The following is a 25,510-nucleotide window of genomic DNA, read 5'->3' as shown; positions in this document are numbered from 1 at the left end:
CAGTGATGTTTTCCTCAGGGCAGCTCAGAACCCTAAGCTAGTGTGTTACCCCTCTGCCTTAGCGAGAGTGAGCTTTGCTGGAAATTAGACTGCGTCAACTCTATGCCACACCAGTCTTGACTGCTTCACCAGCAAAATCCTCAAGACTCTGCCAATTTTAACTTTGTCTTGCCTGTAATGATCGGTGAACCCCAGGGCCTGAGTTCCCCAGAGACATCTCTTTGTAGTGTCCGGCCCCTCTTCAAGATTTATTTTGTGCATTCAAAGCCAGATCTTATTTTAATGACAAAAATAAGTTTGTACTGATTTTTCCTCCTTGTAGCAAAACAGAGCCAGTACAACTCTGGAATTGTGATCTACATTCTATTCTCTCATGTATTATCAGCAGAATTGTCTACTTTCATTTTCAATGAGTTATGTTTGTGCAAACCATTGAAAGAAATGGGTTTGCACAGGTATCACTCATGACATAATTTGACAATAATGGGCCTTGCACAGGTGTCACTGAGGGCCTAGTTTGGCCTGCAGAGCCTTTAATAGTGATGATACATTGGAATAAAAAATGCAGCTTTTTTGTAGATGAAATTGTGTTTATAGGCTGATGTCGTAAACTGAACCTCTCTGATACCGAAATCACTGTGACAAGCAACATGGCATCAGAGCAATTTTGGAAACCTGAGATGCCGTTTTCAGAGTAAACCCACACTTAAAATTTTTAAATCCATATTTCAGGTTGCTATCTATAATATGTATATGTTTTAATATACACATATCCATGGCAACATGGGTAAATATATTACAGTTATTAAATGTTTGAGATTTGATTTAAAAATAAGAAATATTTGAAATAAAGCAAAAGATTGTCTTGCTCTATTGAAACAAACTAACAGCCTCCTATTCATTAGACATGTTTTTATTCACTCTACAGTGCTAAAAAGTGCAAATGGCATTTGACAGTTAAAAGAATACATGAATTCAGTTTGTGGTTATACTGCTAATACCATAAAGCAGATTGTAAGTTTACATCATGTTGGGGTGGTGAATGGGATGGATAATTGCATCAGTACCTCAAAAGAAACAGATCTCTTCTTGAATAGCTTTGTAACAGATAATCATAGACTTCCTTTGAATTCTACAAATTTGTGGTAGGAGATCTTTCTTTCTTAAATAAAAGCTTGTTGAAAGAAAAATTCCGGGGGAAGTTCATTGTTGTTGGACACGTGGCTCCCCACAGTGTGTATGTGTGCGTGCATGTGTGTATGTATATTTTGCTTATAATGTGCCTCTTCTGAAATCCGAACACAGTAATAAAAATTACTCTGCACTGATCTGCACTAAATATTGTTATGTCAATTTGGGATATGACTTTTTTTTAATTTTTCAACCCAGCATAGCTATATGAACCATCATATGGATGCAGTTTTATCTTTATAACTGTGCTTATACAGTAAACTTTATGGTTTGAGGCACTGAATCCACACTAGGAGGATTTTGCCAAAATATTTAGACAGCAAAACCCTCCTAGTGTAGACAGGGCCTTAAATATTTCTACATATTAAGAAGTTACTTTAAAAACTGAACAGTTTGATGTTGTCCACTAAAATTGTAAAGTAGCTCTTCTTTCTTGAAAAGAAACTGTAAACAAATCAAGACCAACTGGTGGCTTTACTTACGCTGCTATTTTTTGAAAGTAGCACTTTGAGATTAACAACCTCTTTAATAGATTCCTTTTAAATGCAACTACAAAAGCTGGACCGCATTGCTTTGACATATAGGCAGATGGACATTGCTTTGACACTACTTCTGGATGTTTGTTTTGTGGTTTGATAGTAAAGCAAATACTTAGGTGTTCCAACAACATTTGGATTAGCAGGATTCTGTGCTCTTCCAAAGGATAGATAGTTCAACAGCTTTGCATATCTCTTCAATAGATTTGCTTGTGTAATTACTCTTAGCTCGTTTACTATTAGCTAAGTCCCCAGTCTTGCAAATGGTACTGACCCCTGTATTCTCAGGGAACCCCATTCAAGTCACTGGGGCTCCACACAGGTGCTGAGGTCCACCTGCATGGAACAAATTGTAGAATGAGGGGCTAAATATTTGGAATTTGTCTCCTACCCCATCTGTTTGGCTAAAAATACCAACTTCCATCACCTGTGAACTTCTTTCCTCTGCTCTCGTCTGTTATCTCTTTTCCACACTGTTCCCAATTCATTGAATGACTTCCTTTTTCCATTTTATCAAGCCAACACCATCATCTCATTCTTCATATCTATTCTAAAACTCTCTACTTCTCTTTTGAAGCCCATAAAGCCACCTCTTATTTTAAAAAAACAACAACAAACCTGTATCTTAACATCTGGATTTCTAGTATATTGTGTTTTCTTAAAGACCTTTCTGTTCTGAAAAAAGTTATATAATATACAGTAATACACATTGTTAATGCTAAGCAAACAATAGATAATTGTCACTGGGATTTTCCTTAAAGCTGTATTTAAGAAATTATATTTTGATTCTGGTGGATTGGTCAATCTTTCTTAACTTAGCAGCAGCAGGCATTAGAATTTACTTACCTATGTTACCTGACCAAAAGTTTCTATCAGCACTTCTGCTACCCCTCTAGAGATGCATAATATTAGGTTCAAGTGGCCTCTGAGTTTTTTGTCACATTATTGAGCTTTAACATCCAGTCTTCCTTTTGCTGTCTGCACTCTGTCCATTGAGGGAGAAATGTCATCAAGGAGACTTCATCTTTTTCCAGCCTGAACAGTTAGACTTCAGGTTGCTCTTGATCCAAATTGGCCTGTGCAGCAGGACTACATAATACTTAGGCAGATTCTTGTGGTCAAATAAATATTCAAAAATTGTGGATGGCACATGTGTAGTCCTGACAGAAGTAGCTGTGGGGGGATGGAGAATGGTCAGTTGTCCCTCTGGCAATGGCAGATGCAAAAGGAACTGTTAGAGCTTTGAGCATGACCAAGTCACATGAAATCTTTGGAGACTGTAACTATTAAACTCTTAAAAAGTCTCTACTGAATGTGAACTGCAATTTTTAAACAATTTTTTGTCAAAGGCTTATAACTTGGTGAAAGTTGGACAGATTTTCATAGGGACAACACTGGCACAAAGACCAGGTTACAAGTCCCTGCAGGAGAGGATGGGGATACTAGAACTGTTCAAATTGCCAGAATTTATTAGTGTGGCCAAAACACTAGCTTTGTTCTCAGAAATGGCTGAACTATTTTGGCTGAAATCTTCTAAAGCAGTTCAGCTTGAGGCAGACACCCAGTGTCAAAAATTTCAGCCCAAAATGTTTAATGTTTGGCATAGTTATAAGCAACTGAAAACAGGGTCTTAAAATGGGAGGTGTTGGACAACCTTAATAATTTTGTAATTTGCATCTTGAGTCTTGGGGGTCAAATAGACTAACTACCCTGTATATTAACTGAATTTCATTGTACTGTGAAATTTTAAATTGTACTATTGCTTGGCAGGTCATTAGATTATTGGGGAGGAGCTGAGCAAATAGCTTTGAAAGAGATATCTGTATTTACAAAGGCTGGTGTATATCCACTTTCCATTGATGAAGTGGTGAACCAACTAATAAACTTGCATTGCTCAAGAAAGGTTCTTGAATAGTGCAAGACAGTATATTCCTGAGGTATAAGGCTGGGAGAATTTGGCTGGTGCCTTTCTCTGTGTGATTCATGAGTGGCTCTGGGAGCATTCATGCAATATAGTTGGGTATGGGGCTCCATATGTGGTTGTGCCAAGTGATAACAGCGCCTGGAGGGGACTGCTGCTTGTCACTAGCAAAGCATTGTGAGAGACAGACCAGGATGGAGCGTTAAGGGACACATCCCTTATCTTAGCTCCCGGCAGACAGTACACCCTTCTGTTCTGTGGATCAACTCTGGAGACAGACCTCTCCATTTTTCTGAGTAGGGAGTTCCCAGTCATGTAGACCTCCCTCTTCCTGGTGTGGGTGTGATTCTCTGGCCTTCCCTCTACTGTTCTTTCTGGTTGCAAGTCCTCTTGTCTTTTGTTTTCACTTGCAATCTTCCGAGAGTCATCCTCGATCCTCGTGGGGCTCTAAACTCTGGGTATCTCCATTGACTCTTTCCGTCTTCTTGTAAGACTAGCCGCTCTTCTCTTCTTCTCCTTGCACTCTTGTCTTCTGTTACTGCCTGCTCTGCCCCTTCTTCATTTTCCATCTCAGCAAACCTGTTTCTGAGTTCTATTTCTCCTTCACTAACCAGTCTTTTCCTCTGCCTGGTTCTTGAAGTCACATGCTTCCATTGACCACTTTCTTCGTCCAGCAATCTACCCTCACAGTTCTCCAGTCCAGCTTGCATCTGTGAGTCTTGAGTTTTCTCTTCAGCCTCCTCTTGCTTCCCTCCATCATCTGCTTAAATCCCTTTTGAAACTCAGCCATGGTTTCTACCTGTGTCTCCAAACCTCAGATCTTTTCTTCTATCAGCTCTTCAGGCAGCACTTCATACAAACGAAGCACTTTTCAGATACCCACTCCAGGATAATGTGCACTGCAGCTTCCACATCCAGTCATCTTCACTGACTCTTCCATTCCTTTGGTCACTACTACTGCTGCCTCTGTAGCTGTCCTAGCCTTTCCTCCTAAGCTCCTGTCAAGGAGAAAAAAGAAAGCACACATACGCACAGTCCCACCCCCAAATTCCCACTCAGACTCCTCTGTTTCCAGCTCTATTTGCTGGCTCATGTGCTGCTGCTCCCATTTCTTGAAAATGTTTGAGATTTTGAAACTTGGTGGTTGAGTGAGACACTTCCTCCCAGTATAGTGTATAGCCCAGTGATTAGGGCACTCACCTGGGTCATGGGATATCTGTGATGCTTCCCAGGGTAGCCAGGGCTGTGAGGCACCTTGCTACCACCTGCCCTCAGCATGAGGAAGTATTATCTGTACTTGATGGGGGTCAGCTTCCCAACTCCACAGGCAACACAAGAACTTTGCTGTAGGCCTCTCAAGCCTGCTGTTTTACTTGAGTGTCCAGCCCCTGTTCTGCTGGACACACCACAGTTCTAAGTCTTATTAAGGCAGCACTAATTTTTTCTAAGTTAACTTTCTTTCATTGAATAATGGCTTGGCCCATGGTCTTGAAAAGAGGTGCATTTGGGCAAAACCTTGTGCCCATTGGAGCTCCATTTAAGATGGTGGAGGGCTGCATGGGTGCAGGAGTCCATTTGTGTGCACCTATTGAAAGTTAAGGGCTGCAGGTATGGGGGAAAAGAAAGTTCTGTAGCATGCAGATTGATAGAAATAGCATTGTTTAGGATGATGGTAAGCCAAATGTTTGCAGATGGTGCTCAAAAGAAAAGGTGGGAATAGGGTACTGCTGATAATTCATCAGCTAAATGGGGCAAATGGAGTAATTCTAAATAAAGCCTCAAAGACAAAATATTGCTACAAACAGCATCATTTCATTTAATATGGTACGTGCTGGTCCAAAGCTGAGACTATTCGCTTCATATCGTGTCATTTATCTTGCTGCTTGCTTGCTTACTGCTCAGTTATTTCTCCACCCTCTGATACCAGCATTAGTGAGTGAATTATGTATATGGCGCCATGCTGTATCATATCCTATTTTTATACATTTGTATCAGTCTATTGGCATTAATGATTTGAGATGGTTGGTGCATTAGTGATTGGGTTTAATGGATGGTCAGTTGAAGCCCTAGTCTACTGCCCTACATCTTGTACAGAGCAAGTGACTTCTTGCAGTTGGACAGAATCTAATCTCTCATTGTGGGCTTTTTATACTTAACTAGAGTAGCTGAAGCAATCATTTAGTTTTGAATTTCCATTTGAAGCTACCTTCCAGGCCAATAGTGCATACTTGTGTCCATCATCCTGAAACATAGGTTAGAATCCTGAGCAAAGGATGGGACTGGATTTTAGGTGAGCAATGATACTTGGCTCAGTTGCCTAATAAATGCATAAATACACGATAATGAACATGCTTCATGGAATAAAGATATGGAAGCTTCTTAAAGTATCAATTAAAAAGGTATGAAACCTGTTCTAAGAAGTCAAGGCTGTATCATTTCGCACAACAAAACATACTAAAGTGTTTTCTTCTTTTTAGTCCAAGTGGTAAGAAGTTCAGAAGCAAGCCTCAGTTGGCAAGATACCTGGGAAACACTGTTGATCTCAGCAGTTTTGACTTCAGAACGGGAAAGATGATGCCCAGTAAATTACAGAAGAACAAACAAAGACTAAGGAATGATTCTCTCAATCAAAATAAGGTTTGTTAGTAAATACACTATGTTTAAGTGTATCTATGCTACTTGAGATCCTAAAATTGCCCTTACCTCTAGAGCATTTAGCAATTTTTCTGCATAAAGCAGCCTGCTGCTCAGGGGTGTGTGTGTCTGTGTATATTTATCTTTTTAGTTGTCGTGGAGATATAGATTTTTTTGAGTAGCAGCAATATTCTGCTACTACAAGGAACAATCAAGGTGAGGCTAAACCTGGAACATCAAATTTAAACAATAATTCAAGAGTTGGCCCATGTGTGTGATTGAGAACAAATTTCAGTAGTGTTCATCTGATGACCAGTAAGGGTTAAACCACATTTCTAAATTAGACCTGTTAAGTTAGTTGATGTCAAGAGATTATCCTGTTCACTTGTCCAGCTTTTACCCTTGTTGTGTTCATCTTCCTGTTCTGAGCTAAAATGTTTCATATTTTTTCATATGTGCCAGGAAGCTTGTCTTTTGAGGCAGTTACATAATATTTATACAAACCTTGGTGTCTTTTAAAATTATGCATCCAAAAGAAGCAATTTTTTAAAAGATGGGGTCTGTGAAACGAGACCGTATCGGGCTTTTTCATTAATAGGAAAATATATTCCTCTTCTGATAGTGGTTAGAGGGGAAAAAAGGGCGGGGGGGGGGGGCCCTATAGTACACACAGGCAAAGATAATAGATGCAGTATGTTAGGAAAATTACGAATAAAGCCATGACTGCTGACACCTAGATACCATAGTGACAGATGCAGTAAGGATGCTTATACTGTAAGGATTCTTTCCAAAAGTTCTTTCCAAAACAGCTGGGTTTTTAAAACAATTTTCAATGTTTTCATTTAAATTGGCAATTATATATTTAAACAGTGCATGGAAATGCATAATAAGCTATATCTGGTTTCCAGGACATGGATCCACAAGATTAAGTTAATGGCAGATGACAGAAGGCATGGACCACACAGTTCATGCTGATCTTTTACATTTAATGTATGCGTTTAAAAAAAACAACACCACCCCCCTCACAGACATGCACTTTTTTGAAAGTACATGTAATAGAGGAGTAGTACCAGGATACTAATTCAGTGAGTTTTGCAGAATTTTATGTATAAACGTCTGGGCCACATTCTGATATTTACACCAGTGCAAATTGCAAGTAATGCTTTTGAAATCACAGAAACTATCCTGGGTTTACAGCAGTGTAAGTGAGAGCAGAATCTATCCTTTTGAATATCCTATGCTATTTAAAATCTGTACTTTGTGGGCTACTAGATTATTTCTTCAGTAGGTAGTAAAAAGGACTTCAAATTTAATCTTGAAGTTTGCTATTTGTGAGTTCTAACGCACAGTTGTTAGAGCAGAGTGATATGTGGTGTTCATCTTCTAGTAAATCTTGCAGCTGAATTCTTTTCAATACCTCTAACAGATTTACCTTGTCATGTTTGTGCATAAACTTATTCACACATACTATACTAGTTGTTAGTCTTGTACAAACAGTTTACCATGAGTGGTTTCTAAATCATTTGCCTCTGTTTCATATTTTTTGCAAAGGACGAAGTATAAAACTGCAGCTAAGCTGTCTTTCTCAACCATATTGAGACAGTTAAATATATAGCCATCAATGGCTATTAGCCAGGATGGGCAGGGATCGTGTCCCTAGCCTCAGTTTGCCAGAAGCTGGAAATGGGCAACGGGATGGATCACTTGATGATTGCCTGTTCTGTTCATTCCCTCTGGATCACCTGGCATTGGCCACTGTTGGAAGACAGGATATTGGGCTAGATGGACCTTTGGTCTGACCCAGTATGGCCGCTTTTATGTTCTATGTTTTTATATACAGATGGTAATTGAAATATCCTGTTTAAAAAAATTTTTTTTTGCCTCTGCAATCATTAATTGAACATATTAGTTAAGTTTTATGATATCTTTAGCTTGAAACCAGCATATAGATATTGCAAATAAGTTATCGTCTTCTTTGTGCTGTTAGCATTTATGGGTCACTTACAATCTGTCATCCGGTCTTCTACACAAACTGCAAGGCATCCTGATTAGGTATCAGTGCACTTACAGAATTAGCAATAAAACCCTTTTGATTGATGGGCTTTGTCAGAGGCGGGGGGAGGGAAGGAGGAGTTCTGCTTCAATCTTATAGTAATCTTTTCAAATACTTTGTAATTGCCTTTAATTTGGACATTTTAAGTATTTAAAACTATTTTGCTGGTTTGAGAGGTTCCTGAAGAGAGAACTGAAGAGAAGATTCAGAGTAGTTTTGAATAAGAACTAATAAATGCAGTTATTTGGTGCTACTGCTAGGCTGTAAAAATGCCTTCCACGACCCTTTCAAATTGGTGGTTGGCTTTATTTTGAAAGAAAAGTATATTAGACTACTGTCTAACCAAACATTTATGTAATGAGTGACCTAAGGATCATCTGGTTGGAAAGGCTTGGAAATAATATTGTGGGAACTTTCTAAATCATACTCAGTATGAAGTATCTTTTCCAGAAGGAGGATAGTGGACGGCCTTCTGGAAAACATTTCTGCTAGCATAGAAACATTATGTAAGGAAGAATACAGCTGGATGGAGCATAGATGTGGCACAAGGATGCATTGACAGGCCTGACAGATGATGTAATACCTTAGTTCCTACAAGGGCAAAGGGACTTTATTTGGGGAGAGCTGCTTTTAAAGGATGTTAATCAAGCAGCAGCAGAACCTGGCAGAGAAGTCTTTGGCCTTTAAACCTATTCTGATTAAGAATATTGAGCTTTTTATAACAAGTATGTTGGTAACTGAATACCATAACTTACTTTGTGTCTTAAATGAAGTGATGTTTGTTAGACCTTTTATAGACATTTCATTACATTTTACATTGTGTCCTTTACCGTGAAGGATTCCAAATTTATACAAATTTAAACTATGTGAAATACAGAGGTGCTACTTCATTCACCACTAGGATGCAACTATTGGAGCATAATCCAACACCATGAAATGAACCATGGATGAATGCTAGTTTATGGTTTCATTAAAAATTCTCAGTTTGTACTCTGAAAATTAACCAAACACTGTACTGCATAATTATAATTAATTATGATTTTCTGAACATCCAGAAGTACGTGGGGAGCTGCACCAAAACAAGTATAGCTGAGTTCCCTGCTAACTGTTTAGGGGACTGACTCAGAGCCCACTGAAATTAGTGGGAAACGTTAGGGACTTCCTCAATAGCCCACGGAAGTCAATGGAAAGTACAGATATGACATTAAAAGTGAGGATAATAAGGACGCTAAAAGCAGGCCAGGAAGAGGGTAAGGGCATGGTTACAGAATACTTTTACATTGATTCACTCTTTGCTTGTATAGTTTGAAAGACACCTGCTAGCTGTCAGACTAAACTAGAAAGTGGTTGATATGGAAGAGCCTGGGAACTTTCCAGGGCCATGGCACCACAGAAATTTGAAGCCCAGACCAACCCTGGCTGACTTCAGGCTAGTTAGGTGTCTGGTAAATCTTATGCTCCCCCATCGTTAATACTTGTTTCGCATTTCTCTGCAACTATAAGGTTTAAAAACTTTTTAAAAAATGAAATCTTAACAACTCCAGAATCTTACATTCCCCAGGGAAGGCTTCCCATTCACTGCTTTTAAGTGTATGCGTGGATTCTATACGTATTATCACATACACAAAATACAATAGCTTGTTATTTGCCTCTTAGTAGTGTGCTAAAGTATCACAGCTTGGTTTGTTTATCCCTCTCCTGTATGACTATAGAAAGATATCTAAAGAAACATATCTTTAAAATAAAAATTGGAACTAGAATGAGATGAAAGATTACACAGTACTTACACAGTATATTTCATTTCATTGAATAATTTGAGGGGAACACTTTTTTTCTTTCCCTTAAAAGGAACTCAAGTTGCATGCACAAAATGTCTTGAACGTACAACTCAAAATGCCTTTTATTTGTTTGTTTGTTTGTTTGTCTTTAAGTGTCCCTGGTTGTTTGTAATGTAAAAGTTCTGAAATTCCAAAGTTTGTTTGGGTTTAAAAGTCTCTGGAGATAATGCCAAAAGACTTAACATTGTCTCAGAAAAGCTGTGAAAGACTGGTGTTCATATCTATGTTGAAAGTGCTTGTGGAATATAATACACTTAGAAACGATGGGGCCAAGTTCATCCATTATCTTAACTCCATTGACTCCATTAGATCTGTGTCATTTGTGAAAAAATTGGTTACAACACAGTATTTTTAAAAGAAGAAAATTGCCCTATTTTTGACGGAAACATTTATATTCATTAGCCTAACACAAGTTACTCTTATTGGATGCAGGACAATCTCAAAACGTCTGATTTCTTTATCTGCTAGAAAATCAGAGGTGCATAATGTAAGAACATTGTTGCATTTTTGTGACCCTCATTGTCCAAAGCTGCTTTACTATATTAACAAATGCACAACAATATTTCGGACTTCAGCAAAAGCAAACTAATGCCCTCAGTCCACCGTGAAAATTCCCAACCCTTCCCTTTTGGAAACATCTTCAAAATGAGATTTACAAGTTACCATGTGTTAATTTGTTACCATTCATTGGGCTACTTCTTAGGGCATGTCTGCACCAAAACACTAAACAAAGTTGAGGCATATCAACTAAAGGTGTGAAGTCGGTGCACATAAATTAAAAATGTTAACCCCTGTGTGGGTGCTGTAGTTCAGGAGTAATTATTTTGCTGTAACTTAATCCTCCTCCAAAGGAGACCACTCTGTTCCTGAGTGAGAGCATGGGGAGCGTGGGGGGGAGGAGGGTAATGACCTCCTGTTTGTAAACACAGGATGCCCATATATGCAATGCATGGACATCCAAACCTGCCAGATTACTGTAGCTCTGGCCTTGTGAAAGTGAACAAGCAATTTGAGATCTAGTTCTACAGTTTGAAAACTAGTTGCTCAATAGGATGTGAGCAATAAGTGACACACTCGTGAATGTTTTTAAAAGGAATCCAGTAAAGGTCTATGGGTCTGACATGTCATTGGCAGCAATATTTAGAGGATTCACTATTATAACACATGGCACTAATACACACAAGGAGATCAGAGTCTGTAAGTATCCCTTCTACATAGGGAGAAGATTTCTCAAAATAGAAGCTGTTTGAGTTAAGCTGTTCGACTTAGAAGCTCAAAGAGACACATTCAGAATAAAAATAAGAAAATTTTGTAGCATAAGATCTATAGATTTGTTAGGGGTGCTGGTCAGGCCTTTAGGTAGAGTGGCTGGTATCCATCCCAGGCCTTGAAAGGTTCTGGACCCATGTTCCTTACTGAAGGAAATATGACTCAGGAATTGTAACTCATTATCAGTTTCTATTTTATAAATTTTATTAAAACTCTAAAACTAAAGTTTAATCAAGAAAACCTATCACCAGAATTAACCTGAATATTAAACAAAAATAAAACACTATGAAACTATCAAATCAGACAAGTGAATCTTAATATTGGAAGTAAAGTATCAGATGAGTACAAAAATAATCCCCTTATAAATTCTAAGGGGTCTAAGAATGTGGCTTTAGTTGGGATTTATAACCAAACAAAAGAACTTCACCAAATCAGTTTTATCTATAATTCTCATCTGGTTAGGTATGTATATACTTATATTGAAGCTTATATTGAAAACAGTTATTCACTTATATCTGATCTACAACCTCCGAGCCAATTATAAAGCTTCCTTCTTACATGTTACGAATTATACCTGATAGGACACGCACACAAATGCTGCGAATTACACCTGGTAGGACACGCACACAAATGCTGCGAATTACACTTGGTAGGTCACGCACAGTTCGAATCTAGGCTGAGGCACATAAACAAAGTCCACAACTGCCGAGTTCCCAAAAAACACCAGGTTTATTACGCTCGAGCGTGGTGCCCCCCTGCTAGCCAGGAGGGGACCCCGAATACAGATTATACAAAGGTTATATACCTCTTGGCAAAGCATGTTGCCCTCGTGCACCGGAAACCTTAGCCAATAAACAAACCCTTTTCTTATCTACCACCTATCCCTGCTTGGTGCATTTCTCGTGCTAAACCAGTATGTTAATTACACAGCATGGTCCTAAAGCGATGCATCAGTAACTTTTATTATCAGGATGGGAGGCCTCACATCAAAGGCCAGGAGATAGGGAGTTTAGGGACTGACAAAGAACAGATACTGGGAGTCAAGGCAGGCTGGAGACAAGGAGGAGGATTTTCACAGGAATGCAGTATCTAAGGAACACTCCTCCTGGTGCATGATGTGCTTGCTTTTAGACAATGGTGGGCCCCAAACCAAAATGGAGTCACATGTGCTAACTTTTCCTTAACATGCATGATGGGGTACCCTTTTCCTCCCTTCCAGCGCAGATATAATACAATCTTAAAAAGAATATGCTTGATAAGTACAAGTTTATACTGTCATCTGTAATTTTTGATAAATAATTGTTAAAGTCTCTCAAGACTTTTTAAAACACAGAACATACTTTACGGGAAAATATTTCGGGCTGTTTAATCCTGGGGAACTTCATTTTTTCGAGCACCTATCCTGTGTGGCTTTATTAGGTGTCTGCACAGATATATGTGCACCCAGCCACGCTTTCACTGGTACACCCTGAAAAAGGCTGGGATGTTCTTAGTAGGGCCAGTGTTTTCTGGAAACTGGCAATATTGCTGCGTTTTTTTTCATGAAATTACCTTCCATTTCTGAAATCACCCAGTCCTTATGATTTTCTACCTTCTGCTTCAGGCATTTGAGCCGTTTTCTACCAATGTCTAAATGGTTAAACATGAGGCTAGTGTTAAAGAATTCGGCAAGTATATGTTCCATATGGATGGAGGGAAGTTATTTTGTACAATTTGAAGCAAAGTTCTTGACCATGTTAAAAAGGACTACATAGTCAACCACATTAAAGGTCCATGTCATGTTGTAGCAACGGAAAAACAAAAAACGAAGGGCAAAGAGTGGTGAAGTGACAGTAGCAAAGGCACAGCTCACAATTATTGGTGTGCTTGTATGACAAAATGAAAATTAGAATTACAGGGAAAAGATATAGTACAAGAATGGGTGAAGGCCTGTTGCAGTGCAAACATCCCACTAGAAAAACTAGACAATCCCAAAATGAGAGAATTCCTAAATAAGCACACATGAAATGGGGCCTACATTCCGCAAGCAAGTACACTGAGATGAGTCCATCTTCCCCACGTCTTTGAACAAAACAAGCAACAACTGATTGCTGAACTGAAGGATCAGCAAGCAGCTATAATTGTGGATAAATATACAGACAGCCTGCACCAGTGTGTTGCAAATATTCTAATAGAGCTGATGCAGGTTTCAGAAGATTTCCCAGCTGCTGCCAAGCTCGTAGAAACAGTAGAGTTAGAACACGTTAAACTACAGTTGCACAAGCTGTTATAAAGTCCCTTGTACACCATGAAATTGACTTTTCAAATGTAGTGGCTTATGTGACAGATAATGCAAAGTACATGTGAAAGTCATTCAAAAACCGTTTAAATGGCATTTTAACCAGCTGCATTCATGTGCCTGGTGGGCACACAAGACAGCTTTACTAGGTGAGTGCTGGTGCCATTTGTATACAGAAGTGGACCGTCTGTGTGCTCTAATGAAAAAGCTGTTCTGAAAACCCCTACTCAGATGTGTTCATTTCAGAGACTATCTTATTGACTATGGAGTTGAAAGTCCAACATTACCTCTGGAATAGTTGTAACAAGATGGACTACTTGGTTTAAAGCCGTAGACTATCACTGCCATCATGTGGAGTACTACAAGGGGTTCGTTGCTTGGGAAATCGAAGGGGAGGATACGACTGCTGTTTTAGAGGAGCTAAGTGTTTAATCGCAGAGAGAATTGCTTGTGGCAAATTTAATTTTTATTGAAGCAGAGGCAACTCCACTAGTTCAGACGCTACTTAAGTTTGAATCATGGTCGACATTACCAACAGAAGTGTACAACGTTGCATCTGATCTGCCAGCAATACTTCAGTACAGAGGACAGAATGCACTGTACAATCTCAAGTGTTACGTTTTTCAGAGCTCTGCAAAGAAATTGCAGGGATACTTAAATACAAACAGCCAGCATATACATTTTTTTCGTGATGTGAGAATCCTTGATCCCAAGCAAGTTTGTGTACTCTCCTGCAACTTCAGTGACTATGAAGAGAGTATACCACTGCTGAGTTCTGTATCTGAGGGTGAGCGAGCAGTTTACTTGAACACTGTAAATTAACTTCTTAGTATCAATGACACTTCTCTCTCCAGTTTTTGGAAAAGCATGGACAAACGTTTGCCAAGACTTAGCCAGATTGCTCGTGTTGTTTTGGCCATCCAGTGCAATTCAGTTGATGCTGAACGCAGTTTCTCCAATCTTGAACAAGTGCTAACCCCGCAACGTTACTGTATGTGATTGGAAAGTATGAAGATGTACGCGCAAATGAGTTTTAACGCATCCTAAGCATGTGTCAATGAATATTTGTATGCTGATATAGGTGATATACAGATATTTGCAATAAAATGTTAGTTTAAGCAGAAATGTAATGTTCCAAATTTCCCCTTGCTGTTAGATTGTTGCATAAAACAACAATCCAACTTTCATTTTAATTGTATAGTCTTGTGTGGCAAGAATTTTGTTTTGTGTTTATAGTGATTATCACTTAATACATTTTTTTATGTTCTAAACCTGACAATTTTGGTTGGTTAAAAAAAATTGTCTGTAAACGTAATGTAGGCTACCGCATTTTTGTGCTGTAAAGGATTACATATTGCTCAGGTTTGTCGATACATGTATTTTTGTATTAATATAATGCATATCTGAAATTTCTGAAATAAAAAGCTTTGAAAATCCGAAATTACTCTGTTATCATGGACAAAAAGACTGGCCGAAGTTCTTAAGTATGTGGGGTATGTTAGCCAGCAATTCTTAAAATATTTGGTATTTTCTGTGTCTCGGAAGTTTTTTTCAACCTGTGACACGACTGCCAAAATATCAAGCATAAGACTACTTCTGAGGAAACTTGCATACTCTTATCTGGATCATGTATCCTAAAAATATTGTCACTGGTATATGAGAAATAAAATATCATCCCCTTATAAAATACCTAATGCAAATACCTGAGCACAACAAAGCCAATCGTGCAAACATTCATTTTTCAGTAAAATAAAAATAAATTCAGACTTATGATACATTTTTATCTCCATTTTCTCCTGGGCTGATCTAAAAATAGGGAAATTTTTTCATTCTTCTTGGAAACAAGATTTTACAGTAAGTATTCTAGTTTGGAACTAGATTATAGGTCAAACAGCTTATCTTCTAAAACCTAAAATACAGCACACCAAGATGAAACCCATTCAAAATATAAAATTTAAAAAATTATAGAAGGTATTGATATAGAGACAAGCTATTTTCACAGAAGTGAGGGTAATTAACTATTAGAACAGTTTATTAGGGTTGTGGGGGTTTCTTTGTCACTTAATGTCATTTAGTCTAAGATTTAAAATGTTTCTAAAAGAGATGCTCTAACTCAATTAAAGTTATGAAGATCCTTGATACAGGAAATACTATGATCTATTTTTATATAGGCGGTTCATTTAGATCATATTGGTCCATTTTGATCTTAAGATCTGTGAATTTCTGAATAACACTTTTGTTTATTAGAACCCTAAATTACTTGCTTTGATTATGTTTTCAAACAGGTTTGGAAGGCTGAATTTGTCATTAGCTTTCTGACAATAGCTCACTTTAGCAACAAGTCATTTAAATAAATAACGTATATTTTCCAATAAGGAAAGATGGGCTCTCATGCGGCTTTATTTTTCCACGAGATAGAAGTAGCTGTGAAACTTCTAAACTTCACTTTTTTCTTTTAAAATAAGTGAGTTGGTTGAAAGGTTAGCTATCCAAGAACTCATTAGTGCAGTAACAACAAATTCTTTCACAAGTCAATAAAAATGGGTTAATCCAACAGCAATCTGTTATACAGTCCTTGCTAATCCTTTTTTTTTTTTAAACAGGGTAAACCAGACTTAAATACGACACTGCCAATCAGACAAACAGCATCCATTTTCAAACAGCCAGTAACCAAAGTTACCAACCATCCTAGCAATAAAGTGAGATCAGATCCACAACGAGTGACTGAACAGCCACGCCAGGTAAGAAGGTCATCAGTTCCCTTTTGTTACCATTCAGAAAGTGGTATTGTGACCTGAGATCTAATTGGCTCTAGTTTAAATTTAAGACAGAATAATTTCATTCCAGGGGAGATTATGTCCTTAATGTGATTCTATTAAGTGTCTCTTCTTTTTATTAAAAAAAAAGTGTAGTGGAGAAGTAGCTGAAAAGGCTTGATTCCATGCATGTTAAAATGAGCGTGTAGGAGGTTAACTCTTTAATCCGTACCTTCCTTCATGGTTCTACAATTAGAGAATTTCACTGAGTTATAACATTTTTTAAAAACAATCCCTGTATTTTGACATGAAGCATCAAACTTCATTGTATTGCCCTCTTTACAGCATTTGTTCCTAAAAAGTTTGCTGTTTTTATAAAGGGGAGGGGATAGAACATACAAGTGAGCTGTAACTCACGAAAGCTTATGCTCAAATAAATTTGTTAGTCTCTAAGGTGCCACAAGTACTCCTTACCTTTGTTAAAGGCATTTTACTGGAAGAAGGATTTACATAAAACATTAAAAAATGCTGTTTTGTGTCTCTTAAATTCATTAAATTCCCTTTAAGCAGACTTTTGATGAATGCTCATTTTTAGAAAATAGTAGAGTATATTATTATAAATTCTGTTTTGTACAGGATTTCATTTAGATCCCTTTCTTTTACTGATGTCTGATCATCTCTTCACACCAAAGGGATCTTCATTTGAAAAGAAATGAACAAATGCAAGAACTATCACAAGGAACTCCCTGTTAGCTAATTATTAGTGCTATGTATATGTGAGTGAGATTTAAAAACAGTACCTGAAGGATCAATGTAATCTTATTTATCAAGTCCCTATAAGGTTGCTACCATCAAATTAAGATGCCTTATACATTGGCTGTTTTAAGAAGAAAGTACTATAGCACTTATTTATGTATTCGGTACACTCTCATGGCCCCTTTCTTATTATAGAACAGAGTTAAGTTCTGGGGACAAACATGCTTTTAACATTCATTTCCTATGAAATCAAGACTGCTTCTATCAGCATTGCTCCCTCAAGGTTCCTGTGTGCAGATCTTGTAAGAAATAGTTTTGACCTATCACACATGATTGGGCTTTGTTTTCTTAAAGAATCTATCTAAAGAATTTGGATCCTACATCCTGTGTAGTGTTTCTTCCTCTTCAGGTGAGCCAGAAAAGAAGAGATTTGGAGCCATATTGGATCATCTTGTTATAGAGGTCTTTCAGCAAGATTTGAAGGTCTCGACTTGCCTCACTGTTGGTCCCACGAAGTTCAGCAGGGGCCATGTAAGTGTATCACATCCAGATCTAAAAGATACATAACTGCATGGGTCTACAGCCTCTTATCACCATATATTCTTTGGGTTTCCCTTGAGCTACTACACTTCCAGTGCCAGGCTTTTCCTTTCAGTGCGGCTGCTGCACCACTAATATTCACCAAATGGTAGCAGTTATAGCACCTTCATTCTAGAGAAATGGATCTCTGCCAGTTCATACCTTGATGACTGATTCAAAACCCTTCCCTGGTTGTCTGCTCCCTTACCTCCCACAAATTTAGTGACTGAGGTCTTCTACAACTAGTCCCTTGATCTTTATGTGAAAGAGTAATCTTTCCTCCTAAAGATTCCCATTATAGATGACTTTCAATACTCAATTGGGCGAGGTCTTTGCCTTTTAAGAGAGGGTTTAATAAATTAAGAAGATGGAATGAGATCTAAAGCTAAACAAAACCTGCTATATTGGACATCCTGGTTACTTTTGAACAGATTCCATTCTCATCTTTTACAGCATCACTTCTTGGTAAGAGGACACACTGAACAAAATTACCAAGCAAAATGTTGGTGTTCTGAGCAGAAGAGGTTTCTATAAAGATCGGTGACATTTTTTTATTGTTTTTGGAGACTTGGGTTTGAAATGGTTTAAAAAACTCTTTCCCCCCACCCCTTCCCTATTTAGTGCTGATTTTAGACAATAATTCTAGGGCTGTTGTTAACTTAAAAGCAGTGTTCTTGTTTTCTCCAATGCACTTCATCTCTTTGGAATGGTCACATAGATCCCAAGAACCTGGAGATGCAATTCTTTTTGTTTAAATCTGACTTCTAAAGCACAAGCTGGTGTGGCTTCAGCTTGTCTGCAATTTCCCTGGGTCTTTAAAGGCACTGATTCTAGCTTTTTCTTCTATTCAGTAAAGCTCATGTGGTTCTGGGTAGTGCAGAGTTAACAGTATGCAGAAAATCCAAAAAGCTTAAAATCCGTAGTGCTGCAATTGCTTGACTAATCCTGTGATATGTAAACTCACTAATCTGGATTGGTGGGGAACAGTGACAAAAAATTACACTTTTCACAATTGCTAAGATGATTGATTTGAGGGGACCAACCATGGGAGTGAAGTTCAGCTCAAAGATATTTCCCACTCCTTTGTACTCCTTTCCAGCCTGTCTGTTGTTAGATTTTCAAACCATAAATTTGAATTGTTGTAAAAGTCCCTCCTGGAAACTTTATAAACAGTACATTTTTTTTATTATGGTGCAGTAAACAAAGAAGTTAGTTGCATACTAGATACTTTAAAACTTTCTTCCAAACTATGTGTAGAGACTTTTCTGGTACAACAACTTAAAAGAAAAGTGGGGGGAGGAGGGAGGAAGAAAGAAAGAGAAAATAATCTGGAATCCTAAAACCCTCTTTAAAATTTAGGGATGGGTTTTCTTGGTAGAAATATTATGCAGATAGAAGCAGACTCTCCCAGCACTTCTCAATTAACCTCCAGATAAATTGTGATAGAGACTGTGTTTATAAAGACTTCCCTGTGCTTTGTATTTCAGGAAAGTCGCAATTCAAAACAGGCCATAGATTACTTGTTATTTACATTGTAACAAATATTAGTGAAACAATTTGACAATTGATTATATGCTTTTCATATAGGACATGTAAATCTCTTAAAAATTAGTCTCCTCCATGGAAAAATAATCTATCACAAAATGATGATAGAAGTCTTTTTGGTATATAAATTGTCAAATGGTCCAGAGGGATCTCAACTACCACCTCTGTGTGCAATTGCACATCTGCAATCACTTGCATATGATAGGTTTTATCCTAATTGTGCATTTGAATAGATTTGCACACTCAAATTCTGTAATTCTGCACATTCTACCGAGTATAGAAGAAGTCCAGTGGAGTGCATAGGCCCTGCTTACTTTCCACAAAACAAGGATATGGTTCCCTGTTAGGATCTTTTACAGGACAAAGTAATGAGGCAGGACTGGATACTGACAGTTCAGTTAGACTCTGAGAGAGTACACCAGGGTTTCCCAACATTTTATATTGTAGAGCATCTCTTAGTAGGGAGGCAATCTCATGATTGCTCTTTCCAAATCAAAGTGAATTCCTCCCACATACAATCAATTTCCCCTCCAAACAAAATCCATTCCACGCTTTCCCCTATATACACATTCAAAATAAACTCCCACTGCTGTTGATGTTGCCACCCCCACAAGTCCCACATGCGTACAGATTTCCCCCATGCTAAAACTCAAGTTCAATCAACCTACTATCTTCAGGCGTCGTGGTTTCTCTATGCCTACGTTCCTCACTATTCTCCCATCCTAACCCAAATCTCCCTCTAGGTCCCTGACTCCTTTTTTTTTTTTCTAAGTACCTTTGTCTGGCCTCCTTTCTCTTTTTTACCTCCATCTACCTCCCGCCTCACAATAGAATTTGAAACCAGATTTTGCCAACATTCCTTCATAGCCTGACTTTTCATGTGGTGGTCTCAGTGGCTTCTTTTTGTGGTACTCTTTGTGGTAGCTATCCCCTTAGCAATTCCAGTAGTTTCTTTGTCACGTGATAGCCTCAGAAGCAATCTCTCTGGTGGCTTCCTAGGTGGTGTTGCAGTGAGATTTCGGGCAGCAGCTCCTTCAGGTAGCAGATGTCTTTATGGTAGCTCCTCCATGACCTTGCAGCAGCAGCTTCCTTCTGGGGTGGGTGTTGGTAGAGTTGGGAACTCCTTTTATGGAGCAACAGACCCTAGTGGCACCTGTGGTTCTATGCTTTTAGGTGTCCTGGCAGCAGTTGCACACAAAGGATGGAGCCAGGATCATCATGACACTGCTCAGCTCTTCATGTGCCACTGGAAAGAGCTTTTAGATCACAGCTCAGGAACATCTGGAATACGTAGTTCTTGGTTCTCTATCTTACTTGCTCATCAAGAAAGAGGAATCCACACAAGGGTGTGAGAAGGTAGAGCTGCACATCCAGGGTTCCTAGATCTAGGCTGTATCCTTAGGTGGGGACTGAGTCTATTTATTGAAGACAGAAGCTTGCTGACAAACTACTCTTTTTTTTCTCTCTCCTTCCCCCCCACTGCTGAACTAGTGAATGCACTTTCAGCTTCTATGAATTGTTTTAAAATCCTCAAACAACTTTTTTTTTCGTACGCTGACACCAGTCAATCTAGAGGCACTTTGCTAAAACTATATTTGTCATCAAAGCACAGTGCTTTTGCCCACATGCTGCCAAACTTCAAGTCTGTCTCATTCACACAGTCCTCTTGTAGCTACTTCACTTTTTTCCGAAATTACTCTCATACCCAAAACCTGTTTTGGGGTCTCACTGAGGTGGCTCAAAGTGGTAAAGTTACTCCTTTGATGATTATTTTTTTCTACTTGCATTCTGTAGCATTTTGTTTCCCTTATTCCAGGCTTCATTTTCTTGTCTGTTTCGTTACATGGACCAAAAACCCTCAGTCTTCCAGTCATGGCTGCTTGTCTTACTGCTTCAGAGTTGCACTGCACTCAGCTTTGGCTGAGGTTAAGCAGTCAACCTTGGACTGCTACCCAGAATCACTCTGGATGAAAAATGTCAGAATAGCTATCGGCTTCAAGAGCAGTTTAATCAGTAAAAAGCAGAAAGCTTGTTTCCTCATCATTGCTGAAAGCTAGTATGATTTTGCCTAATGTCAGGAAACTGCACCTTCTTCCAACTACTGCTCTCTCCCTTCCCATCCAAAAGGACACCAGATGTGGTAGTACTTCATACTGTGGCAGTACTCTCTACTCCTGCCACATACTTCCTTTTGAACCTGGAGTGGGGATTCCCAGAAGAAAGAAAAATAATACAGTCCAGTGGAGACCCAAGAGCTACACCTCAAGTCAACAGGCAGTAAGTTAGCCAATCAGTTGCTTAAGTTAGTACTGCTGCCTGTTCAGTGTTTCACATCTGACTGAAGAATATTCAATGACATGGCAAACCAAAACTCCTTTCTTCCTCATGGATTTCAGTATCCCTGCCTTCTAGGTATCCGCTCTGTTTCAGTCTCCAGAGGTTACTGCTCCAAGGTGTAATCAAAAGCTGTACTATCTGTGAAGCACATGTTCTCTCATTGAAAACACAGGTCTCCTTGGTGCTAACTAGCCTGAACTTTTTGACCTCCAGTGCATGCTACAAAGCCCACCTGTTTCTTCCCCAAAAGTTTGAACACAAGTCTCACTTAGGGAATAGGGTTTTTTATGTAGTGAATATTTTGAGACTTGACCAGTTATCTGCTGGAGTTACATGAGTGTATTGCTTTTAAATATGAGTGCCAAGAGCCTAGGGCAAGCATTTTGTTTGTATAATTCAGGATGGATTGATTTAAGTCAAAACTAGTTGAATCACTGATTTTAAAATGATTTAACTCAACAAGCAGAAAACCTTGATTTAAATAATAGATTTTAATCTTATTGTTTATTTGTACTTTTTAGGTATTTTCCTAAAGAAAGGTTGAGTCTCATTAATTGGTAACCATTAAAACATGTTGATTTTGGAAAATCAACATAGCATTTACACTAATTTGGTGCTTCCTTTTGCTAATCAGGAGGATACAACATACATACATACACACACACACACACACACACACACATACTTCTTTAAGTAATTACATAACATATTTATTCAGATTCTTAGTTTTTACATTTATATTATGTTAGAAAATGGTGAATGATGCATTTCTTATTAACTAGATGATTAATATTTTACTTGTGATTATTATGTCAAGCCCAATTTGGATAGAAATTCAAATTCCATTAAAATGCACAAAAACAGCATTTTAGTTTTATGCAATAAAAATATTAAGTGTTTGATAATAAGAAAAAAATGTTTATCAAAGCATGTTCTGCAGTTAAAACTGATTAAAGGAAGTATTTGTAGTTAGTGAAATGAACTGATTTGTGGTCACCATGTCCTTCAGGATTTTAGAACAAGTAGATCATACTCTCTCACACCTAGATTTTATTCATAGATTGGGAAAAGGAAAACAAGCTTTCCTGCTTTTTTTTTTTTTTTAACTCCCAGTTGGTTTCTGAACTTTGAATGAATTAGTTATTGAACTGAACTAGGTGAATAAACTGAAATGAAGAAAGTATTCTCTCTGCAACTGCAGAAAAGGCTACTGCTGTCTAAAGCTGGTTTAGCACTTCAGCAAACTCTGGCTCCAGGTGCTAAGCCAGTGACTTCCTCTTTTTCAGTGGTTTGACTTTCTTTGAAACTTGGCAGCAAATATGTATTGCTTATATTATTTTTTGTATTTAAATGATTTAAATAGATCATAATAAGTTGTCAATTTCAAATTTATTTTAAATAGTTTTTTAAAAAAATAAACCTGTTCAAATAAAAATCTGTTTTAAATAAAATCTGGTTTTAATTTTTACATTTTTTTTTTAATGCTGGTATAATATGACATAAGTGCTAATCACATTTGTCTTGCCAGCGTTTCAGCTCGGTGCCTTCACATTTCGTGTGGCTTTAAATAATCCATGAGAACCTCTGGACTTTTAAACATACACAGGTTGTTCATACAGTCTAACCAGGAAAAGATCCTCTACCATAGGAATTAAGGAATCAGATGATATATCCCAGCTGATGTCTTAGATCCTCCCAAAATGAAATTCCAAAAGGGGTTGACCCTCTTCTCTTCACCCACTTACCTCAGGATAATCCTGAGCAATAGATGGGCCTTGTAACATTCCCTAAGGATCACATGTGCTCACTGAAATGAGAGTTGAACTCTGAGAATCTGCAGCTAAGCAGGAAAAGTAGTACAGAATAGGATGTAGTGGCTGATCCTGAGTTGAATAATGTATTAAATTAAAACCGTTGCATGTATTTATATTATGAGCTGGGTGAATTCTTGTTGTGGTTGAGTTAAAACCTAATTCAATCTGATATTTGAACACACCCTTAATTTAAGTTACTTGGAAAAGAGAGTTTCAGGGGCCACACAAAAAATAAGGCCTAATGGAGTCTGCCAAGAAACTAATATGATATTGTCTCACAGAGAGAGAGAGAGAAAGAATGAGAATGAACAGTGAGAGAAAGAGGGAGAAGCAAGAAAGTCAAGCAGAAGTCTGTGGGCTCAAATATGACTCTGAAAAGCTAGAAAGAGAGATTTTGCATCTGTTGGCAAAAGGGGTTTAGAGTTGTGAGCTAAAAAGCTGCTCCTTTTGTTTTTAGTTTCTCCTGCATTTGGAGAAGCAGCATTTTTTACATTCTGTGTAAATATATGATTGCATCAAACAGAATACTGGACTTCCACTTTCCAACTGGAAATGCCCCAGGGCATAGGCGCAGACTCCTCAGGTACTCAAGGGAAAAAATTGGTTGGTGCCACCGGCAGCTCCCCGATCAGCTGCTCCTGCACCTCCCACCTGCCGGCAGTCCTGCCAATCAGTGCCTCCTGCCCACCCCGGATCAGTTATTCCACGGCATGCAGGAGGCGCGGGGAGGGAGAGGGAGTGGGGCGTGCTCGGGGTAGGCCCTTGAGGGAAGGGGTGGAGTGGGTGCGGGGTCTGGGGCAGAGCTGGGGGTTGAGCACCCCCCCACAACCCTCGGCACATTAGAAAGTCAGTGCCTCTGTCCCAGGGCCTGAACTTTGACTAGCTGATCAGTGGTACCTACGGATTATATTGTAACAATTTTCCAAAGCCATTTTCTGTTAAGATATTTTTTAAACAACTCTCAAAAACTGATAATATATACTAACGGAGCACAAGTACTCCTAAGAGCTTGTAAATGTGTGAGTTGCCTGTTCTGTTTTTCCCTTGGATTGTTGGATCGTTAACTCTAAGAAGTTGGAGAAAGAAGGGCTTCCCTGCATCTTCCATGCAGAGTTCCTGTTTCCAGCTAAACCTTTTGTGGAGACTCTAAATCATGTATTGCACTTCTTGATTTAATACAGTATTGAACAACTTCACACATTTTGTGATACCTGGTAAAATATGTCTTATTAAGCACAGACTACATACACACATAAAGTTTGACATGGTTTTAGGGGTGTCATTTTCATGACCTCTCCATGTGCAGTTTTATTTCAGAGGCTCCTGTCTGCTCGACCCCCTTTTTACAAATGGGGAACTGAGGCACAGGGAGACTAAGTGATTTGCCCAAGGTCACATAGGAACTCTGTGGCAGAGCAGGGAATTGAACCTGAGTCTCCCGTATCCCAGGCCAGTGCCCCAACCAACTGGTCCCTCTTTCTTCTCTATTAAACTGTATAGTAACTGGGGGGGAATCTAAATTTCTAACTACCAATGCAAGGAATATCAGAAAGAGAAATCATTTCTGTAGCTGTCACCATAGAAGGATTAAAGTGTAGCTTTTCAGTAATTAAGCTGCAAACTATCTTATGCTTTACATTATAATATGCAAGATTGCCCTGTCCTCTTAGGGCCCAATTTTGCACAATATAACTCCTGTAGGCAGTCTTGTTGACTTCCATGCGAGTACTTCCAATGCTAAGGGTTTGCAAGATTGAGGGTATGTCTACACTGCAGTTAAAAACCTGTGATGGGACCATGCCAGCAGACTCAGACTTTCTGGAGTTAGGCTTGTAGGCTGTTTAATTGTGGTTTAGATGTTCAGGCTTTGGCTGGAGATAGGGTTCTAGGACCCTCTGAGGTGGGAGGATCCTAGAGCCCAGGCTCTAGCCAGAGCCCAAGCATCTATATCATATTTAAGTAGCTCCTTAGCCTGAGCCCTGCAAGCCTGAGCCAGCTGATGG

General features: G+C 38.6%; 1 protein-coding gene across 1 annotated transcript in view; it reads left to right on the top strand.

Moving 5' to 3' along the window:
- MBD2 (methyl-CpG binding domain protein 2) overlaps positions 1-25,510 on the top strand; it is a 51,792-nt gene that overhangs the window by 6,027 nt on the left and 20,255 nt on the right. Inside the window, exons 2-3 of the mRNA XM_074953895.1 lie at positions 6,126-6,285; positions 16,324-16,461. Of these exons, the coding sequence (XP_074809996.1) occupies positions 6,126-6,285; positions 16,324-16,461 (298 nt within the window). The remainder of the gene's footprint in view (positions 1-6,125; positions 6,286-16,323; positions 16,462-25,510) is intronic.

Source organism: Natator depressus, chromosome 5, assembly GCF_965152275.1.
Source record: "Natator depressus isolate rNatDep1 chromosome 5, rNatDep2.hap1, whole genome shotgun sequence".
Lineage (NCBI taxonomy): Eukaryota > Metazoa > Chordata > Testudines > Cheloniidae > Natator > Natator depressus.
Note: the sequence above shows the minus strand (reverse complement) of the source record. Positions and strands in the feature narration are given on the sequence as shown.